Raw genomic sequence first — 15,052 nt, 5'->3', positions numbered from 1 at the left:
CCTCTAACCCAAGAAAGTAGAGTAATATCTCCTCACGAAGAACGTCAAGTTAACGGCAAATCCCCATCAAAGAGCATGTTCTGCTTTGAAGTCAGTAAACCTCAAGTTGTTTCCAGAGTAATGGGAGAAGGAGATGTTAATTTCATGGGATCAAAGAGAAACTCTAAATATCAGGTGTCCTAGCCATTGCAGCAGTGAGCACACCAACAGATCCCAGAAACAAAAGGATGAAGGTTAATGATCAATGGAAAGAGGGAAAATAGATTCACAGCAATGCAACACCATCTATGCTAAATGTTCCATGGACTCATAAATACTAGAGAGCAGAGGTGGGGTTAGGAAGCAGAGCCAAAGTGGAACAGGTCATTAGGAAGGGGTATGAAACAGAGGCTGAAGGTGACCCTTGAGTATGGGATGGGTGGCTTGGTGAGACTCACCTCCAGAACCACCCATTGTCTGTTGGGTTACCAAAGTGGAAATGATATCACTGCTATTCAACAACATGTCCACCCCCATCCCTGTACCATGAGAACACTAAATTCTTGCTCCCACAATTTATATATGCTGTTTCTTCCTACAAGCACCATCTCTGCCTCCTGTCTCACTGCCCAGGCCCTCTACTTTGAAAACTGACTGCTGGAAATGTTCCTTTTCCCACCCAACTGACTGAATACTCTATTCCCCATGCCCCATGGTCATGTTACAACATTTTATATTTGTTTTGTACAATTTTATGACTTCTCATAAAATCCTGACAAAGAAATAAATAATTTTAGAAGCGTCCCCCACATCCAATACAGTTCTCTGCAAATAAATAAATTCATAGATGACAAGTGAGGGAATAAAGAAATCAATGTCTGAATAGTATGGTAGTTATGAAAACAAAATTAGGAAAAAAGACAGTTTTAAATCTTAGATTCAATACGTAATAGCTCCAGGAAACTTCTTAATTTCTTCAAGGTTCAGTTTCTTCTTTCTCTGAAGCAGTGAGATTACTACTATACTGAATTCATTTGGTTGGTGTGGGAGATGAATGAGAAAATGTCTGTAGGAGGTAGGATCTGACACATTAAATATCCTGTATACGGTAGATCTTATGGTTACACTTTTCTGCAAAGTTAATGCTCTGATCATGTACAGAATGAGGCGTGACCAAAACCCCAAGATGTTCCCATCCAATGTATTCTTTGGATTATTCTCCAGCTTTCTAGAATATTGTTTTTTAAATTAATATTTTCATTTTGTGTTAAGAAATACCAATATATTCTGGACCTTCAAAATGGCAGCTGTAGAGTTGATCCCCTATATATTTCACTGAATGCTTTTATGCCCATGTTTATGCTCACATTGGCTGCCAGCTCTTTTATTTTTATCATCAGTGGGGAAGAGGGAAGACATAATACATAAATGATGTTTAAAAGAAGGTTCCACAGTGATGCAAGTAGAGGGAAAAGTGAGTCATCATGGGGAACAAGGAACACGAGGACACCTGCACTCACCTGAATTCCCACAGGAGGATCATCCCAGTGTCAGAAGACAGCACCATCAATCACAATAAGTAACTGTTCTTGATTTGAACTTTGTTCATTTTATGAACTGCCTGCTATGAAACAGATATTCTGCTAAGCTCTGCGAAGCTAAGATTCTAAGGCTCATTTCAGGTCCTCCTCTGAATTCAACCTTAAAATAACTATAATATTATCAAGACTTTCCATAAACCCAGTTCTACACGCACAGGTATTTAAAAGGTTGAAGAAGTCAAGTTCAGTTTTCAATTTGGTGTTTAGAACACATCACTCTGTCGTCGATTTCCATCAGGGAATAAACACCACTTACTGTATGCACATCCGTACACTTCAATCCTCATCCCAATCCTGCCCTTGGGATTCCAGGTTAAGGGGAGGAAGCGCAGGAATCTGGCTTCGAAGGGAGGCTGGAGTCTGTAGTGCACCACGCTGTCTGCATTTGTGTTTCCTGGAAAACCCTGGGAGAAAATGGAGAAAGGCGTCAATGTGTCTGCAGAATATCGTCTTCCTGTTGTCACCGCACATGCTAATGAGCAATCAATGGTTCATTCTGTTAATATGCAAATGATGCTTGCTTTTGAGAAACTCTGCTAACATTTAAGAGGGATGTGACAACCTCTCTTCAATGCCTGGATTAGTGACCATCATCTAAATTTTCCTTATTTGTAGGGTAGTTTAAGTTTCAATGGCAAAATTAAAGCAGCTGTAAACCTGCTACTTTTGAAGGCTTGCTTTTAGAAAGTTACTCATCCCCTAAATCATTTCCTAGCCTCCAAGCAGTCAAGACACTCACAAGCAACCTCACAGCCAGGACAATCAAGCACAATGGTAACCTGCAGGTTTTGCGAGAAGAATCCTAGATCCAAAAATTTGAGTGCTGGGGGGAACCTGATCAGTGTTCTAGTTCAAAACCCGTAACTTATAAATGCAAAACTCAAGCCTGAGAAAATGAAAAGATTCTGTGGAGGCAGGACAGCTATTATCCAGCATGGCCAGGACAAGATCCTGGAGCTTCGGATTTCAATCCCTGTGTTCATTGCGTGTTGTCAGGCTGCCCCAAGTCATCAGCATTTAGGGGGTGCTTGGGAGAAACACATCAATGCCACCTGCTACAAGACAGAGGTGTGCTTTCTTAGCCACAGTCATCTGGCTTCATGATAGAAGGGGTCAGCATGAGAGCAAAGGAACTTGTTATAAGGAGTGTGACTTCTTTTTCATGGTGTTCTTTTTAATGTAAGTATCAGCAAGAAGGGAAAACAAAGAATGCATGATGTTGTTGTACATATAGCATCTTAACAGAAAACATTGCCCCATCTAAGACCTGACCAGTTTAAGCTCTGAAAACAGAGTAAGGGCTCTCAGGTATGGGTCTCTTCTGAAATCTACTGTCAAATGTAAAAACTATCTAAATTTCACCAATTTTTTGGAACCCACAGTGAAAACATAAAATGTTTATTTTGGGATGGGTCACCTTCAAGTCCTGCACTCTTTGATTTCATAAATTTTTATTATCCAGAAGTCAAAGGTGTTCACATAATAGTTCTCCATTTAATAGTAATAAAATGAGGGAACAAAAGGGGTCGGTGCTTTCTCATGCTCACTTGCACTAGAGGGACAAACCCACCTACCTGCCATGCAGTTAACACAAACAGCCAGATATAATTACGCAGCCCAGGAACAAGACTCTTTAGTTCTACCAAACATGATGCTTGCCTAGTTATTTAGCTTTGTGAAATGCTGAGCCAGGTTTAACAACCAGACCAAACAAAGCCAGTAATCAAGTTTGTGAATCATGACCCCCCGGGAGATTTCCTTGGTATAAATAGATGGAACTAAAAAAACCCAGAAAACTCAAATGTAATGAGAGTGCATGTCCCAGACATTATAAAGAAAATGGTTAGATTATAAGCCTATAAAATTCCTTACACTAACTCATCAAAATTCCAGGATAGAGAGTCTTGTTCCTACTTTACACATGAAAATGCTGACTTACCCAAGGTCACAGAGGTAACAAGATGGAGAAGAATTTTGTGGAAGCTGGTTGCCACAGGTTAACTCTGCATAGGACTGCCTAGGCCACTGTTGAAACTGTGAACCTAGAGTAGGGCTGCTGAGGAAGCACTGGTGGCTCTTCGCTTCCATGGAGGACTTTTCTTCCTGTTCCTACGAGCTTCATTTTTTCACTTGTTAGAACAAAGCAAGAGTGGGCCTTTGTTCCCAACATTCTATGCTCAGCCTGCACATTTATGTCTGTTCTAGAAACACCAAAGCAAAATTATATAATCCAAATAATAGATTATGCCACATTTTTAAAAGATAAACATTAGCTTAGTAAAAACTATGAGATTATTTCAGTAATAAGCCCCAAATGTCTGAGTGGCATGCTAGTAGAGATCCCTTCTACTCCTAACTCATTTCATTTAAATTTCTGTATCTTTAAAGAAATGTATCATTTATTTATATTCAAAGGAACTATTGATGGTTCTATATAGGACAAAAATAATGTAATTTCTTGAAATTAGAATTAATTAAGATAATCACATAGGTATACATGTATGTATACATAGGTACATACATTTCAAATATTTGATTATGATTAAAATCACATATAATGAATGTTTTGTGTGCAGATCTCAGAAGTTGTAAAGAGTGTGTTCTTAATCTCCTCTATTCGTATACTATTAACATCGATTATTCTCACCTGAAATATTTCTTGAAGCGTACTCTGTCTCAGAAAACAAAGAGTATTCTGTATTAAATTTCATTAAAACAAAAAGAGAAATTCCTTTTGCTGTAGGGCATTGTCATCACACCAAGCTGAAGTACAGTTTTCAGAGTTTGTATTCAATAAACAAAATACTTCAGAAAGAAGTAATAATATACAAGGAAAATAAAACAATTTAAGTAGCACTCCTAGGATATAATTTCATTATGTAGTTTATCCTGAGGTTTACAAGTTTTGTCAGCTACTAAAATAAATATCAATTTTGCTTCTTACCTTGAATTACAACCTTAGCATTGCAGCAAATGTAGGAGGCAATGTTCCTCTCCTGACTGTTTATCTGGATGTCTTGGACATTGAACCTTGGATTCAAGACGGGATGCAGAGTCTGACAGATGAGCTCTCTCTACCAAATGCACCAGTAATAACCAAAACACCAGCCACAGCCACAATCCCAGCATCCACCACTCCTGGAGCATTTACCTCCAGGTGCGCAGTGGGTGGGTTACATTTCAGACATTATCTCACTTAATTAGTACTCATCTTTAAAGTAGGTTTTACCAAACTGGTTTTGTACACAAGGGAACTGTGACTTGCAGCAGATATTACCAGCTTAAGGCCACGCCCTAGGCAGTGGTGGAGATGGGAAAATGCTGCTTATACCCACATCACCCTGGGGTCCAGTGTAAAGACAGGGAGTGGACATTCTTGAATTCTTCTTTGGAGCACAGAGGCAGTGAAAAGAGCTTACCTGATATTGGCACAACGATTGTGAACACTTGAAAGAAAAGATGATGTAGGTCAAAGATTTCACTTTCATTGAACAAGAGAAATGAGTGAGTGCCTCCATGGTGGTGTTTCATTCATTAACCAAGAAGTTTGTTTTAACGCGTGAAAAAATGAAGCTCGTAGGAACAGGAAGAAAAGTCCTCCATGGAAGCGAAGAGCCACCAGCGCTTCCTCAGCAGCCCTACTCTAGGTTCAGAGTTTCAACAGTGGCCTAGGCAGTCCTATGCAGAGTTCACCTGTGGCAACCAGCTTCCACAAAATCCTTCTCCATCTTGTTACCTCTGTGACCTTGGGTAAGTCAGCATTTTCATGTGTAAAGTAGGAACAAGACTCTCTATCCTGGAATTTTGATGAGTTAGTGTAAGGAATTTTATAGGCTTATAATCTAACCATTTCCTTTATAGCATTCCTCTGTTAGCTATTACAGAATTAAAAAAGCAAACCAACAAAACTCTTTCCACTATTGATCACCAGAACCACTTTAGCTTGATGTAGACTCAATAGTCAATAGCTTAAGGACATCCCAACTGAACGTTTTATCCACTATTAAGAACAAACATTGTTTGATAAAGTTTTCAGTTTCTACAAGCATGTTTTTTTTTTTTTTGCGGTACACGGGCCTCTCACTGCTGTGGCCGCTCCCATTGTGGAGCACAGGCTCCGGACACGCAGGCTCAGCGGCCATGGCTCACGGGCCCAGCCGCTCCACGGCATGTGGGATCCTTCCGGACCGGGACACGAACCCATGTCCCCCACATCGGCAGGTGGACTCCCAACCACTGCGCCACCAGGGAAGCCCTACAAGCATGTTTTTTAGCTACGTGCGAAAGTGACTAGAGTCTGTGGCTTGTGGTCCACTCACATGCTATAAACGTATTTCCAAAATAATTTATTTAGAAATTGATGATGCTGGGCTTCCCTGGTGGCGCAGTGGTTGAGAATCTGCCTGTCAATGCAGGAGACACGGGTTCGAGCCCTGGTCTGGGGAGATCCCACATGCCGCGGAGCAACGAAGTCCGTGAGCCACAACTGCTGAGCCTGTGCGTCTGGAGCCTGTGCTCCACAGCAAGAGAGGCCGCGATAGTCAGAGGCCCGCGCGCCACGATGAAGAGCGGCCCCCACTTGCCGCAACTAGAGAAAGCCCTCGCACAGAAACGAAGACCCAACACAGCCACAAATAAATAAATAAATAGCAAATTAGCATCATACTTAATTCTGAATATTAAAAAAAAAAAGAAATTGAGGATGCTTCTGAAAAGCTGCCAAGTCCTCATTTAGCTTGTTTAACAATCACATCAGTGGCATCTAAACAATCATGAGAAAGGATCGGTACGAGGCTCGTGTAGGGCCATGGTTTCTGGTGTAATGTTGAGTCATCACAATGCTGTACTGAACGACCTTCAGGATGCCTATAATGCATTTATCAGTTTAAGGTTGAAGTATTTGTGACTTAAGAAAGACTTTTACATCAATTCTTCACTTCAAAATGTGAGAGGCACTGCTTATAGCAATAGGTCTCAATGCATTAAAAATAAATGAGGATTGTCTCTACTCTCTGTCACCAGGAAATCAGGGATTCATAATTCAAGCACACTGTTACGAGTATTTTACCACCTCTGAGGTAAGGGGTAGGATGTTGTTGGGATTCAAAAGGCACACAGAAATCCCCAAGTTCTAATTCTGGCCTTTTTAATTGCTGGACCGTGAAGATCTTAGACAAAACATTTTATCTTCCCAACTCTCAGCTTCTTCATGAGTCATGGGGGAACAGTAATAAGTATTATTGTTAAAAATAATAATACTCTGTTCCTGTTATTTCCAGAGGTTCACAGACCATGAAAAAGTATACTAAAATTACTTCCTATAATCAGACAATGAAAAAGTTGTACTAAATTGCTTTAAAGCAACTGGTCTTGTTAATTATTTTTAATATTTTCTTGAACTGCAAAATACTACAACATTTATACATGAATAAAATTGAGGAAAGTATCCTTTCACTTTAGTTTTATCGAGTGAACTAAAAATTCAGTAACACGGTTTGTGATGCCAAATATGTGACCTGGAGTGAGTCACTCTTTGAAACCTTGTTACAGGGAAGAATCAAATCTGACTACATGTTGAATCTGCTTCTTTTACTTTAACCTTTGCTTCCTGTTGCTTTTGTTCACTAAAAGGATATTGTCTATATATAATGGCCTGCCTCCGGGAACCCTGCCCCTCTGCCTGAATGTTAAACCAAAGTGCCTTTGTTCAGGGAAACATCTGGGCTCTGTCCACCTGTGGATGGCTGCAAGAAAGAAGAAATTAACACATCCCCTCCCCGAGGCCGGCCATTCCAGGGGATATTTGCAAAACTTATGGCCTTTTTACTTTACTTCCTCATCTCCTCCCCCTCTCTGTGCTATAAAAGAAACTCGCATCCAAACCCCAGTAAGATGGTTATTTTGAGACCTTAGTCTGCCATCTTCTCTGTCTGCTGGCTTTCCGAATAAAGTCGTATTCTTTCCCTCAATATGTCATCTCTGATTTATTGGCCTGGTGTGCAGTGAGCAGAACGAACTTGGACTCGGTAACAACCTCAGTTTATCCAGATGCGGGTGCTTTGTACCAGGTGAACTCTAAAGTTTTCCCTTGTGTAGATAAGTTTACCTCAACACGTTCCAGAAGGTAAAAGAATAATCTCTCCTTCGGCTTGATTAAAGTAAGCAAACATCTACCTAAAGTGCACTTAAAATATTTGCTTTCCAGACATTTATGTAATATATTCTGCCATGAAAATCTCAAGTTGTGGTCAATGTGTTGGAAAAAGTATGCACTTAATCAGTATTTCCAGTTTTGGTTTATGGCCTCTTGGTGGAAGCAAGTCACGAGAGTCAAAAGCAGAGACAACCATCTCTGTGTGTCCCACCACCTTCTCCTACAGCAAGAGGGAACCCACCTGCCCCATGGCTGAGCACAACTACACCACACAGGAACTCATAGCGCCTGGCCCTGAAATAATCCAAAACCCAGGGCCAATGCAGATATGTGAAACTGGGTCCTAAATGCTGCTTTTAATTGACATGCTTTTGTTATCTGTATTGTTTAGACAGCTGCAACGTAAGAAATATTATTAAAATCAAGTATTTTTCAAACACGTTGCTAAAGTTATAGGCTTTTACTTTTTTTTTTTTTCCCTCCTGCTTGAAATATTATTAATCTAGGATGGAAGACAGCTCACCCTTCCTATGCAGCAAAAGTACAGCTCAAGTTTCTCAATACTCTTTCCTTCCCAATCTTTCTAAATGATCAGGAAGAAAACATTTTAGAAGACATATGGGAACATATCTTTTGCTGGCAAAGATGTTGAAAACAGAGAAAAAGTCAGAAAAAAGTTACGTCCGATGACATCAAGACCATATTTTGAAATTGTTACCGACCAGGGTTCTTGGCGTCCTTAAACTATAAAAATTGATCAAAGGCCAGACAAGAAATTCAGGCAAGGCTTTATTGGGGCCCCTGCTGCAGCAGGGCAGAGCGCGAACAAATAACAGGTTCCTTTGTTTGCTTGCTCCCTAAGGGGGGGCGAGTTTGTTCCTTATATGGCAGTGGTCCCCAAACCTTTTCGGCACCAGGGACCAGTTTCATGGAAGACCATTTTACCATGGGCCAGCAGGGGGTGGGGTGGGGGGATGTTTCAGGCGGTAATGTGAGTGATGGGGGGCAGCAGATGAAGCTTTACTTGCTCCTCTGCCACTCACCTCCTGCTGTGCAGCCTGATTCCTAACAGGCTGCGGCCTGGGGGGTGGGGACCCCTCTTATATGGCATGAGGGTAGGGGTGTGTCCAGGGGTCAGGCCAGAAGGGTGGCTTAGGTGGTTTGCCCACCCCTTAGGTGGTGTTGTGTGCAGGGGGCACATGCAGTATCCTGCTTTTGCTCTGGGCTCTTCAAAAGTGGCAGTTGGGTTTTTTGGTCTCTTTGTATCTTTTGTCCAGAATTTGCCCCCAATGAGATGCACATGGTTACTTTGAGTCCCATACAGTTTCTTTGCATTTTGTTGCTTGAGGAGAGGTGTGTCAAGGTGCAAGCACTGCAGCACTGCAGCAAAGGGCTCTAGGTCCCAGCAAAGGGTCCCAGGTCCCAGCCTGTCTCAAAATCAATATATGGCTGTTGAAAACAATACTAGAACACTGCAAATAAAAGTATGTTATTTGATGCATGGCACAAATTGAGTTCTGACAAATGAATTGGCTTCTAAACTTCAAGCGTAACACAAAAGAAGAAAATGAAGTATGGTTAGTGTTATAAGGAGTGCCTCAAATGAGTGTTGGATAGTGGGCATATTCTATTAGCAGCTTCAAGGAATTAAATAAATTAATGAAATTAAAGGAATTAAACTATTTAACTGTGAGTCTAGACTGTTTTAGGAATACTGGGAGAATAGCACTAACCCAGTGGCCTCCTGTATATGTTGAAAATAGTAATATGAAAATTGGGTGATTTGTACAAAATTTAGGAAGATTTCTCATTAAGAAGTTCCATTGACTTAAGGTGATACCAATATGTGTTTAGTTCAACACTAAACTACTTCAAATGGTAGGGAATTCCTTTAACCTACAGTTATGTTGAAGCCCTAACCCCAATTACCTCAGAATGTGACTGTATTTGAAGAAAGGGTCTTTAAAGAGGTGATTAAGGTAAAAGGAGGCCATTAGGATGGGTCCTAATCCAATCTGACTGGTGTCCTTATTAGAAGAGGAAATCTGGACACAGAGAGGCACCAGGGAAGTGTGCACACAGAGGAAAGACCATGTGAGGACACAGCAAGAAGACAGTCATTTGTCAGCCAGGGAGAGAGGCCTCAGAAGAATCTAACCCTGCCAACACCTCGATCTGGGACTTCTAGCCACCAGAACTGTGAGAAAATACATTTCTGTTGTTTAATCATCTGAATGTGGCATTTTGTTACTGCAGCTCGAGGAAAATAATACTCTTAGCTTCTGGATTGGCCTGTGGTGGCCTTGCTGAGTGACTTGGATCAGTGAGTCCCTTATGGCTCTAAAGAGCCACAATCCATTATACTCATGACCCTCAGGGTCTCACAAGGTTTGTATGCTAGGTGGGTGCCACGTTTGCTACCGCTCTCTAAGTCTGCCTTATTTCCAAAGTAGTTTAAATTTCTCCTCAGATCATCACTGACCAGTCTAGTTCTGGCAAGCAGAAGGCACTCTCAGTGGCATTGTTGAAATTCAGGAGTTTTTCAAGTTTAATTGTGTCTGCCAGTTGAATTCCTGGAAGAGTATGTGGCTGAGAAGGACAATGATGGTGCCTCCTAGCTAACTCAGACCATCCTTAACCACATTGCACACTGTCCGTGCCTAACAGACACTTGTTAATTGACTCAATTTTCAGGGCCAGTTGGTCATTTCTAGGCCTTTCCATTCTTTCTAGTGCTGGCTCCTTGTTTTTTCCTATAGCGAGGCCCAGTTCAGAGGTGTCCTCTATGAGTCATCACTCTTAAGGACTCAGGGAAATTACACTGAGTTCTTATTTTTGAAATGTGGCATCACTTATTTCTGAAATATGACAGATTAAGCGCCTTACAAGGGAATGACCATTTCTTAGTTAATGAACGAAGGGCCTTGGTCGTGCCCTCCTCAGGAGCAGAGCGTCCAGAGCTTCAGAAGGACTTGGTGTGTTCTGTCCACCTTAGCACAGGACAATGCTGGTATTTTCATGTAAGAAACTAAGGGTGTTAAACCAGATCATCTTATTAAAATAATAGAATATAAGATTGAAGGAAAGCTCCGAGGTAAGAAAGACTGAAGGAAAGGAAGAAAAGAAATCAGAACCAAAAGAGATAACAGTGATAACATCGCAGGCCTGAGTCACCATCCTGAGAAAGGCTTGCTGGTGTCTAGGAACCTGGATTTGGGGAGGGCTTTCACCACTCCCAGAATTGATAAGAGTGGCTCACTGCTGCCTAAGATGTTTATGCAAACAATGTGGTTGATGCTGAACACTTGCATTCCTTCTGGAATCTGGGATTTTGATATGTGCCAGGGAGAGGGTGCCTCCATGATCATCCCCCATAAAAGCCTGGATTCCTAGGCTGAGGCTAAGCTTCCCTGGTTGGCAACATTTCACACATGTTGTCCTCATGGCTGGAGGACTTAAGTGTGTCCTGTGTGGTTCCATTGGCAGAGGACTCGAGGGAGCTTGCCTCTGGTTTCCTCCAGACTTTGGCCCACTTGCCTTTTCCTTTGTTGACTGTACTTTGTGTCCTTCTGCTGTAATAAATCACAGCTGTGAATATGACCCTGTGCTGATCCCTATGAGTCCTTCCAGTGAATCATGGAGCCTGGGAGTGGCGTGGGGGACCCCAATACAGGAGTGATCACGGAGAACTGCCAGAGGCAAAGAACCCAGAGCGGAATGCAGCCTGGAGACATTCCCTATAGGACACAAGTCACCTCCATGAGAACTGCACAGAACAAGCTCTTAACATAGCATCCTCCTTTCCACCTGTCACAGATGGACCTTTCATACTAACAGGAGATCTGTTCTGCATTTCCACACTTTCAAGTAACAATCACAGGTCACAGGAAGACGCATGACACAACATACTTATATATTCCAAGCACTTTATCTAGTAACAGGGCAACTCTACGAGGCTTTCTCAAGACTTGGCTTTTTTGGTTTCACTGCTGCTGAGAATGAGATTATTATCTTGCGCTCAATAAAACATACAAATAAATAAATGTGTTAATGTCTTTACTAACTGTTAGATTTTGGTAGACTAGTATAGGCTATGTGTGGTAGGATTAATTCTTAGATTTGCCAAAGTCCAAAAGAAGAGAACCAGGGAAGCATCAAACTTCACACTTCTTATCACAAGAAAAAGAATGTGCAATAATGTGAAGTGATGCTTGTTAACTTAACTTATTGTGGTAATCATTTCACCATATATACATATATCAGATCATTATGTTGTACACTTTAAACTTACACAATATCATGTGTCAATTACATCTCAATAAAACTGGAAAATAAATTTCACGCTAATGGTAGACATCTTGAACAAAAATTCCATTTTTAAATCATTTGTGAGGGAGAGTGAAAGCCACTGAACAACTTAACCCTTCTGAGACATTCCATATGGATTTTTAACCTCTTTCAAGAAGCTAACTGTCCATTTTAACATTAGGGAGAAGTGCTAACTGTCCATTTTAACATTAGGGAGAAGTAGACAATCCTGCAACAGTGGAATAAAAAATTCCTCCATTAAAAATTTTCTTCTCACATCAGAATATTTAGATTTATCCTACACTGTGTTTATAAGGGAAACATACTACCACAAGATTTTGCTCTCATTTATGCAAAAAATAGTAGCTCTCTTACAGTGTTTGTCACAATTCTGATTTCAGAGGAAGTGTTAACTTAAATAGGATTTAGCCAAATTCGTTTAAAAATATGTCAAGATCGGGACTTCCCTGGTGGCCCAGTGATTAAGACTTTGCCTTCCAATGAAGGGGGTGCAGGTTCGATCCCTGGTTAGGGAGCTAAGATCCCACATGCCTCAGGGCCAGAAAAGCAAAACATAAAACAGAAGCAATATTGTAACAAGTTCAATAAAGACTTTAAAAATGGTCATACATATTTTTAATCTGTGCAAACACTCATGAGTTGTCTTCATGCATTTTAACAGAAATGGAATCATATTTTGCAAATTATTCTCCAACCTCCTGTTCCCATTTAAACCACTCAAGCCCTATAGATCTTTCCATGTCAGAACATCTCAGTGTTGCTCATTCTTTTTTAACAGCTGCATGGTGTTATACTGAATGGACTTAAAATGATGTACCTTTCTGATATTGATAAGCTTCTAGGCAGTTGTGGGGCTTTTGGTTTTGTTTTTTTTTCATGTAGCTAGACAAGCCCCTAGTGATTAGACATGTGGAAAAGCTAAAGAGAGCATGTTGTTCCAGAGAAGTTCACATTAATATACAGCAGAGACTCTTCTCTCATGATTGGCTTCATGTCTCTCCAGCTCTGATAGATAATATCATCTAAACAAATATTTTTTGGGGGGTTTACCCATTTCTAGTGGGGCTGCACTTCTGGTTCCCTAACAACTTGCAGCTTCTGATCTGGGCAGAGTGAAGAACAAAACTAAAGGTGATGGTGGAGCTTGTGCCTAGGATGACACCCACTGGATTGAGAGAATGAAACAGCCACTGAATGATGCAAGTTTGACCCTGGGGATGTCAGAGGTTTCTAAGGGAGCTTTTAATGGGCTAGTATTACAGGGTCACTTTTTTAAAAACAGGTTCTACTTAAGTTGGACTGCATCCTTCTGCATATTTCTTTCTACCATCCTAGTTTCCTTCCAAACCAACGGGATGACAAACCATGCTACAATAACATGAACACGTCGGTTTATATGAGGGAGTGGGGAGTTTACCCTTATCTGGGGAATTCTGAAATAGAGATTCCTGAAGGCACTATTTCTACCTGAATGTTTTGCACACTGCTAACTAGTCACTTCTTAACTGTATGAGAGAGGAGTTTTTCTATGTACCATTTCAAATCAGAATCCAGTGGTATTTTACCATTAGGCAACAAAAGATCATCAGTTTCCAAAATTTAGTGAAATTTACAATAATTGAAAAAAATTTTGTGCTAGCAAAAGTATCCAAGAGAGAAGAATCCAAGACAGGAGCAAATATACTATCAAATTATTCATGAAATGATAATGATGTTGTGTGTTTGTGGAGTGCTTCCCATAAATGATGCCCTGAGCCAAGCACTTGGCTCAGATCACCTCACTTAATTGTCTCGACAGTGTAATCACTCTCACCTAAATATGAATCCAATCAGTCTGACTGGTTGAAATGCAAGGAAGAGTTCACTGATGTTCCCTGGTTTATAAAGAAAATTGCTTGTTATTACTTCTGTTCTGGATTATTTCACAGACATTAGACCGAAGTTTTAGAAGAAAATTCCCCATTTCAGTTTAGCAGATCTTCCCGTTTTTATCATGTCTTAGTTATAAAAATTTCAGAAATGCAAATATATAATGTAATATAATAGAATATACTCTTTACAAAAAAATAAAAGCAAAGATTTATCTCATTCGCGAAAATGCTAAAAAAGCAAGATAGCAGAATTAATGCTTTAAACTTAACACCTGACTACTACAGGCTAGTGCAGATGAATAAACGTCTATAGAAGACGAACTATAGGGACTTCTCTGGTGGTGCAGTGGTTAAGAGTCCACCTACCAATGTAGGGGACATGGGTTTGAGCCCTGGTCCGCGAAGATCCTACGTGCTGCAGAGCAACTAAGCCCGTGCGCCACAACTACTGAGCCTGTGCTCTAGAGCCCACGAGCTCTGCAACATGAGAAGCCACCGCAATGAGAAGCCCGCGCACCACAATGAAGAGTAGCCCCCGCTTGCCACACTATACAGAAGGACTATATGATGAACAGCATCAAATTTATAATCATTGGGCAAACTACGAGGTACGATTTGAAATATACTAGAAATGGTCAGTGTCTTTCAAAATATCCCTTCTAGTCTTCCCCACAGTGTCTAAGGGGCCACCATGGCATTGAAATACTGATATACTGTGAATCTCAAAGACTTTTCAATCTTAAGAAGTGTCTTTCTGAAATGGAACTACCCTTTGTGGCATTCTTTTATTTTTTTAATTAATTAATTAATTAATTAATTTTAAAAATAGATCTTTATTGGAGTATAATTGCTTCACAATACTGTGTTAGTTTCTGTTGTACAACAAAGTGAATCTTTTAAGTCAGGGTCTCTCATCCATTTATTCATCCAACAATATTACTTGAACCACAATTGTCAGCAGGCACCGTGTAAGGCTCTGAAGAGGACAGGGGACAGAGGCAGAGCTTTCCTAGAAAAGCTCACATTTTCACCTCCTTTATTCTCACCTGAGAGCAGCTGACACAGAAAGAGCAGGAGAAAATGTTGATGTCCGAGTAGGTAAGAGGGAAAGGACAGAA

General features: G+C 40.7%; 1 protein-coding gene across 2 annotated transcripts in view; it reads right to left on the bottom strand.

Moving 5' to 3' along the window:
* The window catches only part of LOC113612254 (contactin-associated protein-like 3), a 141,185-nt gene that overhangs the window by 96,910 nt on the left and 29,223 nt on the right, over positions 1–15,052 (bottom strand). For both annotated transcript variants that reach the window (XM_027091982.1, XM_027091983.1), the window contains exon 2: positions 1,837–1,984. In XM_027091982.1, coding sequence (XP_026947783.1) covers positions 1,837–1,984 — 148 coding nt within the window. The remainder of the gene's footprint in view (positions 1–1,836; positions 1,985–15,052) is intronic.

Source organism: Aethalodelphis obliquidens, unplaced genomic scaffold (assembly GCF_003676395.1).
Source record: "Aethalodelphis obliquidens isolate GAN/ISIS:26980383/991018 unplaced genomic scaffold, ASM367639v1 scaffold74, whole genome shotgun sequence".
Taxonomy (NCBI): domain Eukaryota; kingdom Metazoa; phylum Chordata; class Mammalia; order Artiodactyla; family Delphinidae; genus Aethalodelphis; species Aethalodelphis obliquidens.
Note: the sequence above shows the minus strand (reverse complement) of the source record. Positions and strands in the feature narration are given on the sequence as shown.